General features: G+C 47.5%; 1 protein-coding gene across 9 annotated transcripts in view; it reads left to right on the forward strand.

Moving 5' to 3' along the window:
* TTC7B (tetratricopeptide repeat domain 7B) overlaps positions 1-19,714 on the forward strand; it is a 249,895-nt gene that overhangs the window by 183,344 nt on the left and 46,837 nt on the right. For 3 of the 9 annotated variants that reach the window (XM_026515458.3, XM_057318632.1, XM_057318633.1), the window contains one exon: positions 4,842-4,939. In XM_026515458.3, coding sequence (XP_026371243.3) covers positions 4,842-4,939 — 98 coding nt within the window. Of the gene's footprint in view, positions 1-4,841; positions 4,940-9,457; positions 9,620-11,978; positions 12,030-19,714 lie in introns of all 9 variants that reach the window. The other 6 variants (XM_057318629.1, XM_026515456.4, XM_057318630.1 and 3 more) reach the window with 3 other exon arrangements.

Here is a 19,714-nt window from a genome sequence, read left to right on the forward strand (position 1 = left end):
TGTAGGGGTGGGCGGAGGAGGGCCATCAGAGGTTTGCAAAACTGCTCCCTCCAGCGCCTCCCAAAGCTTTGGGGGGGGAGGGGGAGGGGTGGTAATTGAGCAGCCCCTGATTAAGGAGCTTCCTGATTGTTTTTTTTAACTTTATTTATTTTCTCTGGGATATAAATAAATGTTTCTCCTGTAGGCCTTACCATTGCGCAAATTTAGACATCCTCCCCAGTGTGGTCGGGTTAGACGTGACCCTGGCAGTAGAATGAAGCATAAAGAGGGGAGGGCTGCGTCTTGACAAGGGATGGCATATTCCTCCTCCTCCAGATAAGGGCAGCTCTGGGTCCAGCAGCCTCGAGTCCATGATCAGGTCACGCAGGGTTCTAGAAGAGGGTAGAATCACATGAACAAGTGTATGAGAAGCGTCCCTACTTAAAAAAAAAAAAAAAAAAAAATGCAATAAAAACTAGGCCAGAGAGCATCTTGGCAGGTGGTTGGTTTCTCCCCGGAGAAGGTCCACGCTGACTCCCTGAGTTGGGGCGCCCTTGTTTCTGAGCGTGCTCACTGATGGAGGGGCCTCTGCTCCACCTGCCAGGGCTCCCCACCGTCCCCCACCCCCTCCCAGCTCCACCGTGGGGCTGGCGCAGGCCTGCACCACAGTGAGATGATGAGGCACAGAGGGACATATGAGCAGTAATGGGCCACGTGGAGAAGAGACCAAGCTTTCATGTTATCTGCAACTCGTTCCCTCTTTATTTTTGCTTGAAGGAAAATCACACTGAGCTAGTCGCTGAACCGAGCCTTAGACAACTTGCAAAGAGCGTTCCACCTGCAGTCTGAGAGCCCATCCCTTGCTGTGAGCAAAATGGTGGGTGGCATTCCCTCGAGTGTACATTTGGCAAGGTGTGTGTCATTTCAGAAGCCTGGATTTATTTGCTGGGTCTGCAGTTCTCCTTGCCTTTAGGAGAGAAAGCTGTCTCGTGTTTCGTCTCCTCTGTCTCAGTAAAGGAGCGGGTCCCTTCAGTTCTTGTGCCCATTGGCTCAGCTGCTCAGAACAGCGTGACTGGTGACCAGGGCCTCACCAGAAGGTCCCAGCAGCCTCCTGGAACGGACAGTCACAGCTCCCGCTGTGGACGGCAGCACCCTTCCCCGGGCCGTCCCTGTGCTGGGCCATCTGTGTCTGCCTTATCTTCAGTCCCTGCATCGGCCTTGTGAGACCACAACTCTTCTTTCCATTTTATAGGAAATAAACAAGGCTGAATAACTTGCCTAAATTTTCCCAACTAAATAAGCACTAGAGCTCTGATTCAGGCCCAGGCCTGTGGCTGACACCAGTGCTCCCTGCACCACACATGCCACCTCTCCGAGTGGGCAACCAACATCTTTTCCTTTATTTGTATTTTGTATTTGTTAACCACTTCTTTCCTATCCCCCTCACCACTGCCACATGGACCGTCTTCATCGTGGAGCCATATAATTGGAAGAAAATGTTTTCTTCCCCAGTCCTATTTCAATTGCTTACTTACAAATTGCACTTTAAGTTTTTATTTTTAAAAAAAAGATGCTTTCTTTACTCTGACCTCAGTTGGAAACTGGAAATCTCATCCCATACTAATTAATAGTCACCAGCGTTTTAGGGAAGCTTTCTTTTTACAAAGCGTGCTCTCCTTCCATCTTCCAAGCAACCCCATAGAGCAAGCAACTGTCATGTTCTTTCATACCCATTTTACTGATGAGAACTGAGGGTCAGGGATATTGGGAGCTTGCCTTGACTCTTGTTACCAACTGTGAGGGGCCTGGAGAAAAACAGGCGTTTCCTCCTCTCCCACCTGCCCAGCTCTGCCTTCCCATCCCAGGCCCCTCTCTTCCATCCAGTAAATGCCGAGCCAGGTGCGGAAGCTGGGTTGCTACAAAGACCCCCCCGCCCAGGCTCTCACTCCAGGCCCACCACCAGCTTGCCCCTTGTGTTTAACAGCCTCCGCGGGCTATGGAAGGTGGAGGATTTCCAAGAGAAGCTTCCAGTTTCCAGTACAACTTTAACCATCGCTAGAATGTACTCTAAATGTTAGTCCCCAGACATTACCTGCGTGTGTGTGTCTACCTGTGGGGATATCTGCAGCTTATGTACTGTGGACCTGGGGCTCCTGCCAGTGTCCTCCCCCTAGCACCCTCCTCCACTAGCACTACTGACCGGGAATGGTTTTCCTTCCCTTCCTGCCATCCTCCTTGGGGGGTGCTCCTGGCAGCCGCCGGACTGGGCCCAGGAGGTGAGGTCACAGGTTAGTGAGGCGGGAGTGGGTGGTCCATGGTAGGGGCCCAAGCAGGGTCCCACAGGAAGAGAGGAAGGCATTCTTTTGTGAGAGAGACTGGCCAGAGTGAGAGAGTGGAGGAGACTCAAGGGGTGGCCAGGGCCTCCCTTTGCCTCTTCCTCATACCCCAGAGGTCATCACAAAGGCAAATCTTGAATGCTTAAGACTCCACACCCTATAAACGTAGAATTAAAAAATTGCTTAAAGCAACCAGCACAATTCTCAGTGACCGCATTCAGGGCGGAAACAAGAGCGTCTCCATTTTGAATAGTGAATTGTTGCTTATGCACTGATTTCAAAAGGAACTCTGAAGAAGAACGAAGGAATCTGACTGCATACAGTTTCTCAGCTGGTGGAGGGGAGGTAGCTCCTGTGTCGTTACAACAGTGGGGAAGGCTCACAAGTAAGATTTGGGTTTTAGCAGCAGTTTCTAACATTCAGAGTAGGAGGCCCTTAACTCAGCTTCCCCATACCTACCATTGCACTAGAAGGCTAGAAATACGTGGTCTTCAGCAATCAGCCAGCCACGTTCACCTCGGGTGCGTGTTTGTGGGTGTATGTATTCATAATGATGCATGGAGTATACCTAAAAGTTACAAATCTTCTGAATGCTCTGTCCACATGATCTCGGTTCAGCCTCCCACCTCCGAATGCAGGAAAACAATCCTTATCTTCATCTGACAGGGAAGACACTGAGGCACAGGGAGAGTAGGACCAGAAGGACCTACTTGTTAGGGCCAGATAGAAGATAAGATCCCAGACCCCTGGCTGGCTTCCAGGACCCAGGAGCCACACATGGCAGCCAACCCCGGGCAGTGAGACTTGGGGAGATGGGAAAAGCCTGGAGGGTTATGGCCAAAGAAAACCCATCAAAAACCCAGGCGAATCCTTTCTCTGCAATGCCTGGCACCTTGCGGTGTGTCCTGAAATCCCCAAGACAATGAAAAAAAAATCACTGTATTTTGAGATGACATCTTCTGAAAAGCTCCTAGGTGGGGAGCCATTGCAATATTCAGATCATAACTATTTGTAATATTTTTCTAATATTTATATTAAAAATACATACATGAACAGACCGATGTTAGAAACATCCAGTCAGTAATGTGATTAATGAACATTTGCACCTACTTTTATGTTGTCTTCCGCTTGGAGACAGTTACTGTTTCTCAGTTGTGGAAATAATTAATAGAACAGTTTCCAAAAAACACGTATCCAATGATGTAATAAGTATAGGCTGACAAATAGTGTGCAGTGAAGCAAGTTTCCGTCTGTTTCCTGTGGATTTCTCTAACTACATCACTGGACGTGGAAATTACAGCCTGCGAACCATATTAAGTTTCATACCAAATCTTGTTTGTACCACTTTTAGCGACAGCTGCATACAGGAAGGAAATTGTGTCCCTTTATTATAGAATTTGAACTTCTTAACAAAAAAAAAAAAATACCACGCCTAGAGCCCCCAGATGGACAAAACAAAATAGCTTCAAAGAAAAGCGTTATAGACTCAATCCTTAAGAGAGAGATGTGCTGCTTTTTGGAGCTTTCTTGGATGGAATATCACGATAGAGGAAAAAAGAACAGTGCAATTTTTTTTTTTTTTTTTTTTTTTTGCTTACAAGCTTCTTAGAACAAAACAAAATGAGAGTCCGTAGGAGCTAAGGTCCCCTACCTGTGTTTCATTCCACTTAGGTCCGAGGTGGTCTCCCATGTGACTCGCCAAACAAACGGTGCCAAGCCTGCTCTGTAGGGGGGGTTGGGGAGGGGGGGTTCAGTACAGGAAGCTGGTAACCGTGCCAGCCTGGAGGCTGGTGCCCAAACCCTGCTGTGTGTTCTCAAGGCCCAGCCTTCTCCAGCTGTGATCGGAAGATCACTGGACAAGCTGGATGGGGGCAGGTGGGGTGCAGCTCCAGCTCCTCCAGTGACCAGCAGCTCCCTATGTGATCTCAGGACTATTAGATAGGGACACAAGGGAGGCCACGACTGTGATTGCCCTTTGAAAAGTAGGAGCCAGGGGTTCTCAAATCTAGCTACACACTGTGGAGCCATCTGGGGAGCTCGGAAAAATGTGGGCTACCCCAGAAATACTGATGCATGTGGTCTGGAGAGGGGCCTAGGCATAAGGGTCTTCTAGAAATGCCCCAGGTACCTTCCCTGGGCAATGAGGGCTTAGCCGTAGACCGTTGAGTGTAAGACAATTCGAGGGCGGTGTGTTTATGAGCTTGATGAGCTCCAAGACTTCCAACACGGAAGGCCAGTCAGTACCCCGTCCTAAGGCGGACCGAGAACCTGGCTTCAAGTTTTCGGTTTTGTATCTTATAATGACACCAAAGAGGCTAAAATTGGAAGGGTCTGTGGGTGTGGTTTAAGCGTGTTTGTGACAGTGAACATGGAAAGAGATCGCAGCCCAGGCGGAGTCAGGACACAGGATGCCTTGTAGGCAATGGAGAAAGGTGTTACCGCACATTAGGGGTCCGCGATGGTTGATTCTGTGTCTCTCCCCCTGCCCCCCTTCCAATGACTGACCTCTGCAGCTGTGTTTTGCAGTGATTCTGGACGTGGGAGCAGCCTCTTAGATAGAACCATTGCTGACAGACGACAGCTTAACACAATTACTTTGCCAGACTTCAGCGATCCCGAGACAGGTGAGAATAATAGACCAGAGGGGATGGAGTGGTGTCCGCGAGGGAGCGCGTGGGGCCTGGCCCCGAGTGGCGAGTGGCGTGGGACGAAGACTGCCAGGGACGGGGCTCGGAAACCCTCCTCACACTAAGAGGTTAAACTCAGTCGAGGCGCATTTTCTCTAGTGTCTTTTCAAGTGTGTGTTCACAGTGGGGGACATGGTAGTGCCTGCCTGGCGCAGCTCTTTGAGATCTTTCTATTTTTCCCTGCACTCTCAGAGCCTCAAATTCAAAACTAAAATTAGATTGTTCGCATCCCCATGAAGCCTCCCCTCTGCTTTTCTGTTTCTCCCTCTCTCTTTAAGTTTCAGATCTTGCTGAAATCAGGTTTTGATTTTTAATCAGTTGAACATAGGAACACCCCCCCTCCCCCCAGCAAAAAGGCCTTGTAGGGACACAGGTGGGTTCTGAGCTTCTGATTCCCCTGTCCCCTGAGCAAGTGTGTACATCTTGTCATTTGCGTTTCCACATTTGCCTAAGTACAGAGGAGTAAATATGCCTCTGTGATTTCCAAAACTCCAAACAAGTAATTCTAATAGTTCTACCGACTATTTGGTGGTGATTTGGAGGATATAAAAAAGTCCACTCTGCTTCGAGCCTCAAAGGTAGTTCCAGAGCATCGTTTGAAAGCTGGTTCTGTTGCTTCTCCACCCCCCCCCCCACCATGGTGCCCCAGAGAGGGGCCTGTGTAGGGCTTAATCCCCATCTGGGTATTCCTCCTCTTTTCTGGGCTGGCTTCATGAAAGGAGCCTCCAGGTCTTTCTCCTGACCTTGTGATAGGTCCCAGCTCCTGCCCAAGCCCTGCCAGAGAAAGCCAGAGAGCAGCCCTGGGGTAGGCACAGCCATCTCCTGAAAAATCTTGGCGCTGGCAGGATGGGAGAGATACCACCTCTAGAAGCCAGATGTGCTACTTGTCCAAACCCATGCTTGCAGCTGCCTGCACACTGCATTCCTTTGCTAGGCTCCCTTTTACCAGAGGTAGTCACCTTGAGGAGTCTGGTCCCAGGGCCCCGGGGCTCCCAGGTCCAAAGAGTGCTGGGCATTGGATGGAGCGCGAACTGCAGATCAGTGTAGTTTAACAGGGCTGCCGGCCACTGGTCAAAATGCAGAGCTGCGAAGCCACAGAGAAAGTCACCCCCTGCAATGGCCTGACCCCCTCCGCCCCCATTGACCAGCAGTCCTTGGAGGGGGGGAAGCCTCTGACTTTGAATAGCGCGGCAGTCCTAGAGACCCTGTTGAACCTCCTCATTGCTGGAAAGGGAGGGTCAAGCTGTGGGCTCTAGCCACCGCAGGGTGAGGCCGGGACACGGGGGGAAGGAGGTGACGCTCACTGTGGCACCAGCAGCAATTTTGGCCAATTCGGAACAGCTGCGGCGGCTGCCCGTGGCTGTCTTCCCCCCTCTGCCCCCTCCCCAGGATCCTGTGAGGACAGTCCTCCTAAATTCAGACCCCTTTCCTTCCAGCTGGCCCGGACCTTAATTTCCCCTGAAGTCCCAAGACTTGCGGGCCACATCGCATTGAACACAGATTGTGACAGAACATAAGCGAGGCCCTTGTTATTTGTTCTCCCCTCTGCCCTGTGGGACATTTTCCCTAGAGACTTCAAGAATGTCCCCGGCCAGGTTAGACCTTCTGAGATGCGGGAGTGTCCAGGTGAGGAAGGTACGTGACGCAGTTAGGGCGATGCTGCGCCCTCGTCCCTAGTGGGGTTTGTGCATCTGCTTCGCCCCTCACCCCGGGAGCCCGGGTGGTTGGACCGGGGTTGCCGACCCAGATGCCCTGGAACAACAGGGCAACAGCACAGCCTCCAGGCCCCTGACCATATTAGTGTTGTGGTATGATGCCTGCAAGATAATTCTTGTAGGAATCCCTACAAGACTTCTTTCACCGGCCCTGCCCTCAGAGACCCCAGTTGTTGGCTTACACACCGCTACTTACTTACCCAGGAGGCCAGGGAATCAGAAATGCAGCAGGCCCTGTTAGGAGGCCTTATCAATGCCGGCTGGTTGTAAATGAGGGTAGAACATTCTGAAATGACCGTTGAAATCAAAGAGACAGACATGAGGAAGACTCACCTAAAAATGGAAAGGGTGCCTCCGTCTTGATGAATAGAGCCCAGTTTTCTATAGTTCAGCCCCGGGGGGCAGGCAGAGGGCCAGCACATTCTCCTTTGTACACCTTTGTGGATGGCCCGACTTGTGAACGACCCACACATTCTAAGTTTTGATTCAGAAGGTGCCATAGAGAAGTTTTGCTCCCATCCCTGTGTCTCTTATTTTTCCGGAAAAGTAACCAGTTCTATTAACTTTCTGCTTGCCCTCCCAGTGTTTTTTTCATACAAATAATCTTAGCTATGATTTCCCATGTCCCCCTCCATGAATAATAGCATAATACTGTGTAGATACGCCCTCCAGCACCTGGCACTTTTCACTTCTCGGCATGTCCCGAAGACCCCTCCATATCCACCTGCAGAGAATGTCCACGTTCTTACAGCAACCTAGCGTTCCATGGAGCAGACTTCACACTCCAGACTTCTCTGTCCTGCGGGACCTCAGCCATCGTCCTCCTGCCCTTTGCCACAGTCTTCAGTACACGTGAGGGAGGAGGCTGGACAATTTTGAATAGCACTGCTCATTTAGGAAAGCAACAGGGCTATAGAGGAAAAGAGAAAAGGAACTTATCCAAGGTAAAAATGGTCCCAAATCGAACCAAAGTAACCAGGGTCAGCTGTGGTCTGAGAGGACCCAACCCTGGCAGGTGACACCTTGCTGATAGTATAGGCCCATGCCGCACCTGGTGCTTCTCTCCTTTCCTGAATTCCCTAATTTAAAGGGCCCAGGCATCCGACACCAGCAAAACCGTACAGTGCTGGCGTCCTGCAAGGACGCGGCCAGAGCCATGGTGAACCCCCACCACCATGACCCTGTCCGTTCTCAGGCACCCAGGGTGCACATAGAGAGTCCTTTGCGAAGCCACAGGCCCTCTTGGGTCACTTGTTTTTGTGTTCCAGAACTAAAATTTATTTCCTTTTTGTTGTTGTTTTTTTTTTAATTTTCTATCATGGAAAATTTTCAAATATACCAGAACAGAGGCACCGATGTAATGAATCCCATGTACCTACCACCAGCTTTCAGCGATTAGTATTCCTTTTTCATCCCTCTCTCCTGCCCCACACTTAGTTTTTATAGAGCATTTTAAGGCAAATCCCAAACGTCATATTTTGTGTACTCAAATTTCGGTATATATGTCAAAGAGATAAGAACTTTTAAAAAATAGGAACACAATGCCATTATTATACATTTGGGTCATTATAAGGTGCAGGTTCAGTATTATCGATTTGGGAAGTGGTTAATTAACTAGGATATGGTTTTCCACCTCCGAAACTGCCCATATGAACATCTGTGGAATAACATAAGGGGAACACATGTCTAGAAGCTTTGGACTGGCCAAGTCCACTGGGGCTAATAGAGTAGCATTGGTGTCATTAGTGGATGTGGCAAATTGAAAAAAGCCCCCTAAACAACGCGATTTCCCTTCCATTGTCACCTCTCACTCCCCCACCTCTGATAGGTCCCAGCCATGATAGGTCCCAGCCATGGAAAAAGAGGAATCAGATAGAGTGACAGTCTTAACGTTGAAGCTATGAATCATTATCTTTTCTTAGGAATAAGTTGGTAGTTCCTTAAATAGAGGATGAAAAAAAAATTTTTTTTTTCTTCCTTTTGCCTTCAAAACAGGATGTGGAGTAAGGAGATTTATCTTTAATCATTGGTAGATAGTACCAGACACCTATCCGAAGCAAAATGATTCTTTTACCTTGCAAGTTTGGCCCATTGTGTCTGTGACAATTTTTCATTGGAGCCGTGGTCTCCCGATGACTGGGTATGTCTCCATTGGAGAAGCATGAAGGTGGCGGTGACAGCTTCCTTTCCAAAGTGCCCAGCCTATGCACCTGACCTCAGACCAGCTTGGAAAGCTTAGCCCTCCATTGTCACGATGCTGTGACCATGACCTATGGTTACATCTCAGTCTCTCTACCTAGGAAAACCTTCACTTTCAGTAAACTTTATATAAGTGCTTCTCATAAAAAACAAATCCAGGAATAGCCAAGGGCTACACCCTTCCAATTGAACATCGGTCTCCTCTAGAATGTCCTGGATATTGTAGGTTAAAGATGTATTATTTTCAGCAGATCATGCTGCCGAGTCTGTGCCCAGGTAAATCTGAGTTATTTTTATTCCGTGGTATTGTTGCAGAACAATTAAATAACCAGTGGAAAAAACAACAAATTTGTTTTCTTCGAAAAGCACTTGTATTCTATTGTCCAGTAGAGGAATGATTGTGTATTACATGACCTCATTTTCTTTGCAGCTTATGTGAGTATATTAAAAGCTAGTTTATTTTTTCCTTTGTGTCTCTAAAGATTTCTTTTTTTTTTTTTTTTTGCCTTTATCCTTTTTTTTTTCTCTTTCACTTTTTTAGTGTCAGATTCCTCCTCCTCCTCTTCTCTTTCAAGAACCGAATCTCCTCTCCACCTGTTTGTGTCTCCTCATCTTCGTTCTCATCCCAAACCTGACATCTTTGTGTGGCCCCCGGCAGCTCATTCATTCAATGACCCAAGTCCCCGCCGGGAACCCTCTCTGTGTAAACATGGTTTATGGTTTTTCCTTTCTTGTTCGATCTACTTCATTTGCCTGATGTTTCATTTTCTGATAATCTTCCTAACTGATAAGCTGGATAGGAAACTCCATCAAATTTATCTGAGAGAAAAATCTTGCCAATTTGAAAATCCCAAAGCTGTGTGGGGCAGAAGGAGACATTGGTGCCCAGGTCCCAACCTCCTCATTAAAAAGTAAAGGAGACCTGTTTTGAGCAGGATAAATAGAAGCTTTTCTAGACAATGCTTCTGGTTCTCAGCTACTCGTATGCTTTCCTGGAGTTGACATACCTGCATAAAAATCCCATTTTTTAAAAAGGCAAATTAGAACATTTTGCACATAATTTATTTCTATATGTTTCTGATTTTCTATTTGGAAATTAATTCAACAAGCATACTCCGATGAAGGTGATATCGTAAAGATAATGGTCATAAGCCCTTTAAGTTTGTGGTTCTCAAACTTTGCATTAATATCGCACAGAGAGGTTTGAAAACTGCAGATCCCCCGAGCCCCACCCCTAGAGTTTATGAGTCAGTAAGCCTGAGCTGGACCCCGGGCATGTGTATTTACAGAATACCTACTTAGGATTCCAGGGCCAACGGGTCTGTACTGCATCTTGAGAAACAATGCTATAAGTTGTTTTCCATTTGCAAGGAAGGAAAACGTAGGGTTTGTGTGAAAACCTATGAAACTATCAAGAGAAATTGGACAGTGTTTTAATCTAATCTTGCTTTTAAATTATATGGAAATTTAGAAGTCTTTTATGGTGTTCAGGGACCTGTCCATTGAAACAAACAAACAGATTCCTGTATTAAAATGAAACGCTGGTTGATCAAGTCCTTAAATGGGGCCTCAATGTGGGTCTCACCAGGAGGGGCCGGGCTTGCTTTCTTTCACTCATGCATTCGATGTTCACTTTTACTGCAGCACTGCCAGAACATTTAATCCCTGTATCCACGATTTATAAGGGCTCATCTCTGTCCCAAATGCTCCGTTATATGCTGAACAAAAGCTCCTAAGGGGACTGCTGCCAGAAAGAACTACTTTCTCTAATGTGCTCATCTTTCTGATGGCTACCCTGCCGTGTTAAACACACACACACACACACACACACACACACACACACACACACACACATAAATTCGGGGCAGAAATGAGGCTATCATCTAAAATAAATCATTCAAACCAAGAAACACTCTGGCTTTACTTAGCTGCATAGTGAGTGTTCTGAACTTGGCTTTCATGGCAATCCTGGCTTTATGAAATGCAAGACGAAGATAATGTTTATAAACTGCTTATGCGGTTTTTAATCCACTTCTTAAGATAGACATTTTCCCTTAATACAATGCCCACAGGCAATGGGCACCTTCAGCTTTTACGGAGAAGTTGTTGGCATCCGTTGCCTTTTGCCCAGTTTTTTGTCTTCAAATGGGAGCTTAGCGTGATAGATTCCCACTGGCCCGGTCTCTCCTGTTGTACAACAAACCCACTACCTGGGCCCCTCTGCCAGTGTTTATCTTGTCACATCCCAGAGAGCCCTGCGTTCTTTTAAACCTTTGAAGACTGAAGTCCTAACTCTTCAGTGAGACACCTGATACCCGATTAATTAGTAAATTGTTAGGGCGATGAGCACCCACTGGGCTTTCTGCTGAATGTGCTGTGTCCCAAGCAAGGCTCAATTGTTTATTCTTTGTGAAACTATGAGTCATCTCCTGCCCTCAGGGAGTGCCTCGCTGGTACCCAGGTGATGTGCCCCAGAATCTCCCCCCCCCCATAGCTACCACATTTAGTTAGAGAAGCATACCATACATTTCTGATAAATGTAAAATTTCTTGATTAAAATTGTAATGATCTTGAATCCTGGCTCCTTTTATGAGGACAGATAGCCAAGGCCTGAAGTTTTCTGAATTTCTCTCTCCAATCCTTTGACTTCATAGGAGTGAAAACTAGCCCAAGTCTACAAACTATTGGAATCATGATTAGGGTTAATGGTGGAAAGATCTGAAAACTGCTTGTTTGATTATTTTTCCCTTCCCTTTGGAATTTCCTGCCCTGGAAACAAAACACATTACTTGAATTGGTCAACTTTCATGTGCTGGGTGAACATTTAAATGTAGAGGGGAATGCCCAGTTGGCCTTTCTTTGGCTTCAAAAAAAAACAAAAAACAAAAAAACATTGTTAGTGGAAAATCATGTGTCACTCTTGAATTGAAATCTAATTTGAGACAGCCAGACTTACAGTTGGAAGGTTATTAGAACTCTCGTTGCTTTTTTAGCCTCTAATTTTGATTTTTCAAATGTTTTGTTTCTTGGTTTTAATTTTTGATTTGATTTGTTGTTCCAAGGCAACTCTCCAGAAGTATACTTTCATGGTTTTCCCTCCCTTTTTTCAGTTAGTAAGTAGTTTACCGATCTATCTATTAACCTTTCTGAGGGTCTCCAGAATCACGCTTCCCTCCACCATGGAACGTGTGTTGTAGTTGTTGATCGTGGGGGATGCTGGGATGACGTGGATGTGGGGCTGCCACCTGCTTGCCCACTCTGCCCCCTGGGGCCCGTCTCAGATGCTAATGCATTCCCCCCCACACTCCACCCCCCCACCCCCTCACCCCCTGCAGCCTGGGTTTAAACACTGGGGAGGCAGTACTTCTCTGGGTGGGACTACAGAAGGAGGCAGTGCAGGAAAGATGTCCAAGTCAGGCATGCAGTGGATTGGCCACAACCCCGCTGGCGCTGACCGGAAGCGTGAAACACTCAGCCTCCCCAGCGCAGGTCATCTGTGAATTTGGGGTAGAGGGAACCAGTTGAATCTTAAATTTTTTTTCCAGTTCACCCATTATTGCTATGTAGAAAAGCAATTCTAATTATTAATTTTCCTGAAAGAGGCGAAACAGACATCATAAACTTTAACCAGCATCTACCCAAACTGAAAAGAGACTAAGCAGTTACCTGGGTGTAGGACTAATACTTCGGGTGGTGGTCTTTTAAGGCATGAGTGAATTATCTTTCCAAGGATGTTTCCTAGACTGCTGATTCTCTGCAGTCAAATATTTTTGGGAAATATTGCATCTCCCTCTTAGAGACTCAGTTCATATTGGCACATTAAAGGCTCTGAGAAGTCCTGCAGTTTAAAAGAGTCAAGGCTCTCAAGTTTGACCCCTTGTTCCCCAACTAATTTCGTCATGTTTCCCACCTGTGGAATCAGTGTTCCAGGGACTGCATTTTGAGAAATGCTAACGTATAGAGCCATCCAGTGCATTTGAATGATCTGAGCCTTTACCGCTTACAGCAAATATTCCTCTCAGGGAGTTGATTTCCCTCTGAAATCTAGCTCAGCTGAGATGCGACTTTGTTTCTGGCTTTTAAAAGTGTCCATACAAATAAAATATTTTTTAAATGAATAAAAGTCCATAGTAGAAGAGATATGTTTGGTATTGTCATCCCATTAGGGTTCTTCAGGAGAAAAAAAAAAAGTTTCACTGCCAGGGTTCTTTCAAATCAGGCTCCTCAGATACATTAAAAAGATTCAATTTTCAGAAAGTCGGGTTACATTAAATCTTCAGGCAGTCCTCATTAGTTACAGTGAGGCTTGATGCAGTTATACAAGGGACTTAACTATCTTCCATGGAAACCACTCCAACTCTCCCAAGTCAGGAAAGCTAGGTTCAAGGACCAGTTCTGCAGAAGAAGCCAGGCAACCCTGCACCTTAGCTTCCCTATCTGTAAGGACGTCAGTGTACTCATTCTGGTCACACACACCTTTATGGTATGCCAGGAGCTCATCCTGAGCCTGGGTCAGGTGCCCCCTCCCGAGTGACAGTGGGTAGCCGTGGCTCCCACAGGGAGGTGGCTGCCAGATGGAAGGAGCCCTGTTGGGACGCACTCTCCACTCTCCACGTGGGCTGCTCACCACTCCTTAGACCTGGGGACCCCGAGTGCCCCCATTCTTGAGTGCTCTCACAGTCATTATCTTGGAGGAAAATGCATGTTGACATTTTATTCGCCTCTCCAAGAAGGTGCTAAAAATCAGGAATGCTGACTTGGGTTCTTGGCTCGGTTTTTCATATCCCAGATTCCAGTGAAACTGCTGTTCTCTTTAGGAGCTCATAACCCAGGGAAGAGAATAAGCAGATTCATGACAAAACACACCTCTCAAATAAGATTGAGAAGCAAATTCAAGGTCGTTGTTTTTTCCCTTTTCTTTTGGCTAGCATTGCATTATTGACTTTGCATTTTCTGACGTTTACAAATGTGTCTCCCGATCAGGAAATGACTAGTCAGTTGGGTGCACATTTCACCCTCTGCTCCTGCTTGACAGGATAAAGTCGGGTTTTCAAAAGCTGTATATGAAAAAGTTACTCTAGTGATGACCCCACTGCTCTTGAGGGGTGGCAATTAAAAAATTTCAGCCCTTATGTTTCAAGGATGAACCTTTTCTTGCTATTTTAATGAAATTAAAATTAATTCTCCCCAATTAGTTCTGTGGTGTCTTTCTTGAAATAAGACTGAAGAGAACTTTAGGAGATTGACGGGTCAATAATAAATGGCCCTCAGATAGAAGTTAAGGAGTGTGTGTCCAGTAATTAGACCATCACCTAAACCAGGGAGGCTTTTCCCAGAAAGGCTACATTCAAGGACAAATGCAGCCTTCCCCAGGCACTTGAGTCCAGACGCACAGCCGCATGAATATGCAACAGGGAGGGTTTCTAATGGAGATGAAAGCATCTGCCTGGTGTAGTCCTCCAGAAGGTACTGTCTCCAGCCCAGAGCCATGGCTTGGCTCACTCTGACAGCTGGCATCTTCCCGCATGCTTGTGAACGGCTTCCCGCCACGCTCCCCGTGTGCCCACCTGGCCCTGCCAACAGCCGTCAGCAGCATGCCGGGCCACCCCCGCATGCCCACTGCTGGTCATACACCCTGGTCTCTCCCCCTGCCTGAGTGGGCTCCTTCCCTAAAGCTTTCCCTGGAGAGAACCTTCCCCCCTTCAGGAGAAGACACAGCCTGTCAGGTTCCATGTGCTTGATATTCTGTTAAAGTGACTTGGAAATTGTAATCTCGTCTCGAGACCGTGGGTTTGGCTGTCCTGATTTACTTGGCTGTCTGAATCTCTTTTCCACTCCGTGAGAAAAGGAAGTATCTCCTAGAACGGGGACCAAAGTTATTTATCAGAGGAACCCACAAGCAGGAGAGGCCTCATTGTCAGTGGGAATCGGGTAGGAACCGCAGGTGCCTGCCAAGTGCTACGTCCCTCACCCCGTCACACTGGCAGACACACTACAGAGAGGGGACGTGGCAGCTGTCACGGAACTGGAGATGTGCCAGGGAGGAGCCCCTCCCCCAACCCCAAGTCAGCCTCCTCAGACAAGCAGATCTGCCTCCAGCAAAGATGGGAATTGCCCTAACACCCGTGGGAAGGAGAGGCCAAAATGTTTAACGTTTAAAAAGAAAGGTATAGAGACAATGTGCCTAACTGGGGGCTTGATGTGACAGTGGACTCTCCTCTGCCTTAAAAATCAGAGGCAGTCCTCACTAGCTACCGAGCTGCTGTCTCCTTCAGCCCCGAGGACATTCTGGCTCGTAGAGCACAGGTAGCAGGTGTGAGAAGGTCATCAGGCTGCCAGCAGTCTGCAGTGTTGGACTGATTTTACTTTCAAGCCCTATCTCGAGAAACAGACGTTCTTTTCCTGTTAAAAATGAAAAATTGTAAGCAAATCTCTCTGGCGAGAATGCTTAGTCATTCGGATTGCTGTTCAGTATTCAGGGTCTTTAAGAGGTAGAAGTGCTGCCTCTTCCTTCCTATTTGAATTGTTGGGGGGTGCAGCTTCTCAGAACTGGGAGCGGAATAAAGTCTAGTGACAGATAATATCGGATCGTTTCAGAACTGGGGGGAAATAAGCACGGAGGTTCATCAGCCGTTGGGGGTTTCTGCGTGCCCGCTCCTGGAGCGGCTTGTCTTCTTTTCAGAAGAACGTGGGGAGCACGGCGTCAGCTGCCATGGGGTTTGTCAGGGAGAACGTGGGTGCCCAGCAGAGAGAGGGGACTGGGGCACAGCCACATGCTCCATCATTCCATGTTCGTGTACACCAGGCCTCCGAGTTAATTCAGGAGCGGGGAAGCCAAGAGCTGCCCAAATCCCAAGCAAACTCATGTGAGATGTGCAGTAAAGGGTTTTCATTGCACATCATGTAACACTTGTCCCTTGTTCCTGATGCTGACGCCTGCGCGGGCACCAGGTGGGCAAAGATTCATCTAAGATCTACTCTAGCTACGACACGCCGGGAAGATGCGAGGGGAGAGCAGGTGCACACCCATCAGACGAGAGCCGCCTACTCAGTGCCACCAGAACAGTCAGACGGACAGCTGGACTATAAATAGGGGCCATGCATTCAGTGACCATGATTGTGAAAATAGGCACTATCGAACATAACCCAGCCTCGTCATGTCTTATGCCTTGTGCCTAACAAGATTGTCTCCTCTGAGACCCCTTTGAATGGTGAGTTGGGGTTCACACGCGACTGCCACCTTGGAGGTCTGTGTGAAGCCAGTGTCGGGAGAAGGGATTTTCGGAAAGGCTCTGGCTGCACCGGCTGTCTGAGCTGGCTGCTCCCAGTGCCCCGTTGGCGGCAGGCTTCCTCAACAGGCTTCAGCACGTGATAGACAGCGTGGGTCAGAACACCTCGGGAGGTTTCCTGAGGCCAGTGGCCTTGGTTCTGGGTCCTCTCAGCTGTGGCGAGCTGCCTGCCCACTGCAATTCCCGGGTCCCCTCCGTTGCCTTCCCTGCCTCCCGCACCCGTCCGGACGGAAAGCCTAGATGTAGGGATCAGAGCAATTCTTCGGGTAGCACCTTGGCGTTTGGATCAGGTGTCCAAGATAACATTTTCTTTTGGGCGTGTGAGTGGCAGAGAAGAGAAAGCAGTTGGCTTGAGGACATACAGATCTGCTCGGCACCAGGGCACCTGATGCCCCCTGGACCATGTGGACAATTAGGTCACAGAACCTGGACCAGATTTTCAGGCGCGCTCTCAGCTGCCCACGCCAGCTCTCGGTTCGGTTGGTTTTGCAGTGGCTTTCTGGAGCCTCTGCGCCCTGCGGCTGAGGGACCTGGGGGAGCACAGCAGCTGCTCAGCCTGCAGCGTTAGGACAGTGATAAGCACGTCTCGAATTCATGTGGTGGATAAGAGATGTACAGTAGCCGGGCCCTCTCCCTGGCTTACCTGTTGAACCCGATGGTGTGGAAGCTTATTCCTCCAGAGTCTTGGATTTCAAATTAGAAATAGATCTTATATTCCTCCCTCTGATTCCTTTTCTAAGCCTCTATTTGTCCATTTCCCTTAGGGTAATAATCCCTTCCACCCCCACGTACACTGTGGGAATACATTCGCATTGGTGATAAAGGCAAGGGTTGCTTTAAAAAAAAATGTTGGTGAGAACTAGCATTTCTAGTTGTGTACCTACATAAATCAGACTCGATTTTGATATAGTGTCTGTTTTGGTACTTACCATTTCAGTCCTGTGAGACAGCAACTGACAGGCTGTTTTTGTTTTGATCAGATATATCCATTCTGATTCATAATGACGTTTATTTTTTTTCCTCCAAATCCTAATCCTATGGAAGAATTGGACTTATCGTATTATTGCCAGGAATAGTAGACGTTAAGTATTCAGTAATGTTGCCGTTATTATTAGTCATCCGCTATTGCTAGCAAATACCCGAATGCTCTAATATCCATCCCTAGTTTAGAACATGAAGGGTCTCTGCCCTTGCGAAGCATGTGTTAAAAGGGATCCAGTAGGAGGGAAAACTGCAGTTCCCGTCCATATTTAAAGGGCTTAGTTATATTAGAGACGGGGGAAAGTCATGGAGTGAGGAGCAGTGTTTAACCTACTATGTCCCACAGTCGTTTGCAGTCTGGGCGGTTGGAGGTGAGGACAGCCACGCGGAGAAGCCCTTTGGACGGTGAAGGTTCTAGCCTCTGAGCCATTGTTAGGCCAGGAGAGTAGAGCACACAGACATGCTTCCAAAAGAGGGGACCGACCACTCTCTTCCAGATTTCAGACAGTGACATGTCTGTGGACAGTACTCATTCATTCCGCAAGCATTTACCTGGTAGCTGTCATGGGCCTGGCATTGTCAGCCCCTAAAAGCACCTCGACGTGGGACCGCCTCCTGTCTTCTAGAAACCCGCTGTCTAAGAGAGAGACCGTGACATTAACAGAAAACGGTGTGGTCTGTGCAGTGGATAGCCATACCCACAGGGTGCGGGAGGAGCACTGAGGACCCAAGGCCCACCTTCTTATAGGGGAGTGACAGGGAGAAGAAACGGAAGGGTCACGGCAGCCTTCCTGGAGGAGGTGTTACCAGAGCTGGATTTAGAGGTTAGATTCAGAGTTAGACTACTGTTCGAGTCCTACTTTTGCCGCCCACTGGCTCTATGACTTTGGATAAGTTCATAAGCTCATTAAATCTCAGTTTCGCTGTCTAAAGCATGCAGGTAACATCATTAGCCATCTCACAGAATTGTGTAAAGGTTAAATGAAATAATATATGTAAAGTGCTAATCGAAGTGCCTGAAACCTGCCGTGCCACGTTCACTAAAACTGATCATCACTGCTGTCATCGTCTGCCAGACCTTTTTCACAGGGAAACATGTTATTATGTGATTAATGAGTTAATTTAGTTGTGTATAGCTATCACGAAGAGAAGGGACTTTGACAATGGTTCTGATTAATTTGTTTGCAGACCAAATAAAACAGTGAATCCAAAAACCAGTTAGCCCCTCCAGAAGCCACAGGTCCTCGTAGCAAAGGGCCCATAGAACCTAGGAGAAAATGGGTAGAATTTTTCTTCAGTATTTGTTTATTATTGTTAGTTGCAAATGAATTAATGACTAGATATTTTAAGCATTTCTCAGTTTTGATTTCCAATGTGGCAAAACATCAGTAGCTATAACCCACATAAGCAAAATCTCTGGAAGGGGTCTCAGGAACTCCACAGAGTCTATAAAAGGATCCTGAGACCAGGAGAACTGAGAACCAGTATTGTAAAGAACAAGAGCTTCCTGAAACTCTGTTCCCCAGAGTCTTGGGAAGCAGGGGAGCTCATGCTCCCTGCCTGGCATGTGTAGCATATGTCTTCAGGCTTTTCTTGACCAAATGTTAATAGCACCTGCTCTCTGTCTCTCCAGGTGGGTGGGTCTCAGTCTTAGCCGGCAGTGGAATCACCTGGGTGATTAGCAAGAGGACTGGCCTCACCCCTAGAGTTAGTGATTCGGTGCGCCCGGGGCTAGCTCTTGTATCCTGGTCTTTTAAATCCCCAAGTAATTCTGATCTGAAGCCAAGGTTGAGAACCACTGTTCAAGGCAGTTGATGAGAAGGCAAACCAGCGTGGTGACGTCAGAATATAGCAACAGCAACCTTGTTTATTAAGCTGACAGTTGTTATTGAAATTCTCAGGAAAACTGTATCAAATCCTTATTCTCAAAGTTATTTCTTTTCCATAAAAAGTCCAAAACAAAACAAGACCAAAAAAAAAAATCGACAGCAGTCTAATCATTTTGCTGTTTTTTTTTTTTTTTTTTTTTTTTAAGTAGACATACTTTGTCTAAACAAGGATCCGTTCTTAGATGAACTTCGTGAGTTCTGGATCATAATGGCATCGACTGGTGTCTTTTAACTTGGCCTCCGGTCCCTCCTCCTGTGCGGCCTCGTTCCCTCTGCAGAACTCCCTGTCCATTCCCAGAGGCGCTCTCCTCTTGCTCGTCCTCGTGGGGGCTCTGTGTGGCTTATCCACAGAAGGCAGATTCCCAGTCTGGCTTCCGCCCGCCTCCCGTGAGCCCCTCCACCAAACCCCCGCTGAAGGATTGGAGTGTATTTAGAGGTACCCATGTTTCCTTCATGTTGGAACAGTCAAAACACAATATGGATGGCCAGCCTCTTGCTGCAAATACTCTCAGAATACATTGTGGTACCTCTCAAAGGCCCCACAGAAATTATTTTTATGCTCACAATTTCCTCTTATCCAGAGTATAACCAGCTCGGTTTATCGGAGTGGTCAGCATTTGTCTTCCTAGATCATCACTA

Source organism: Ursus arctos, unplaced genomic scaffold (genome assembly GCF_023065955.2).
Source record: "Ursus arctos isolate Adak ecotype North America unplaced genomic scaffold, UrsArc2.0 scaffold_25, whole genome shotgun sequence".
NCBI classification, from domain to species: domain Eukaryota; kingdom Metazoa; phylum Chordata; class Mammalia; order Carnivora; family Ursidae; genus Ursus; species Ursus arctos.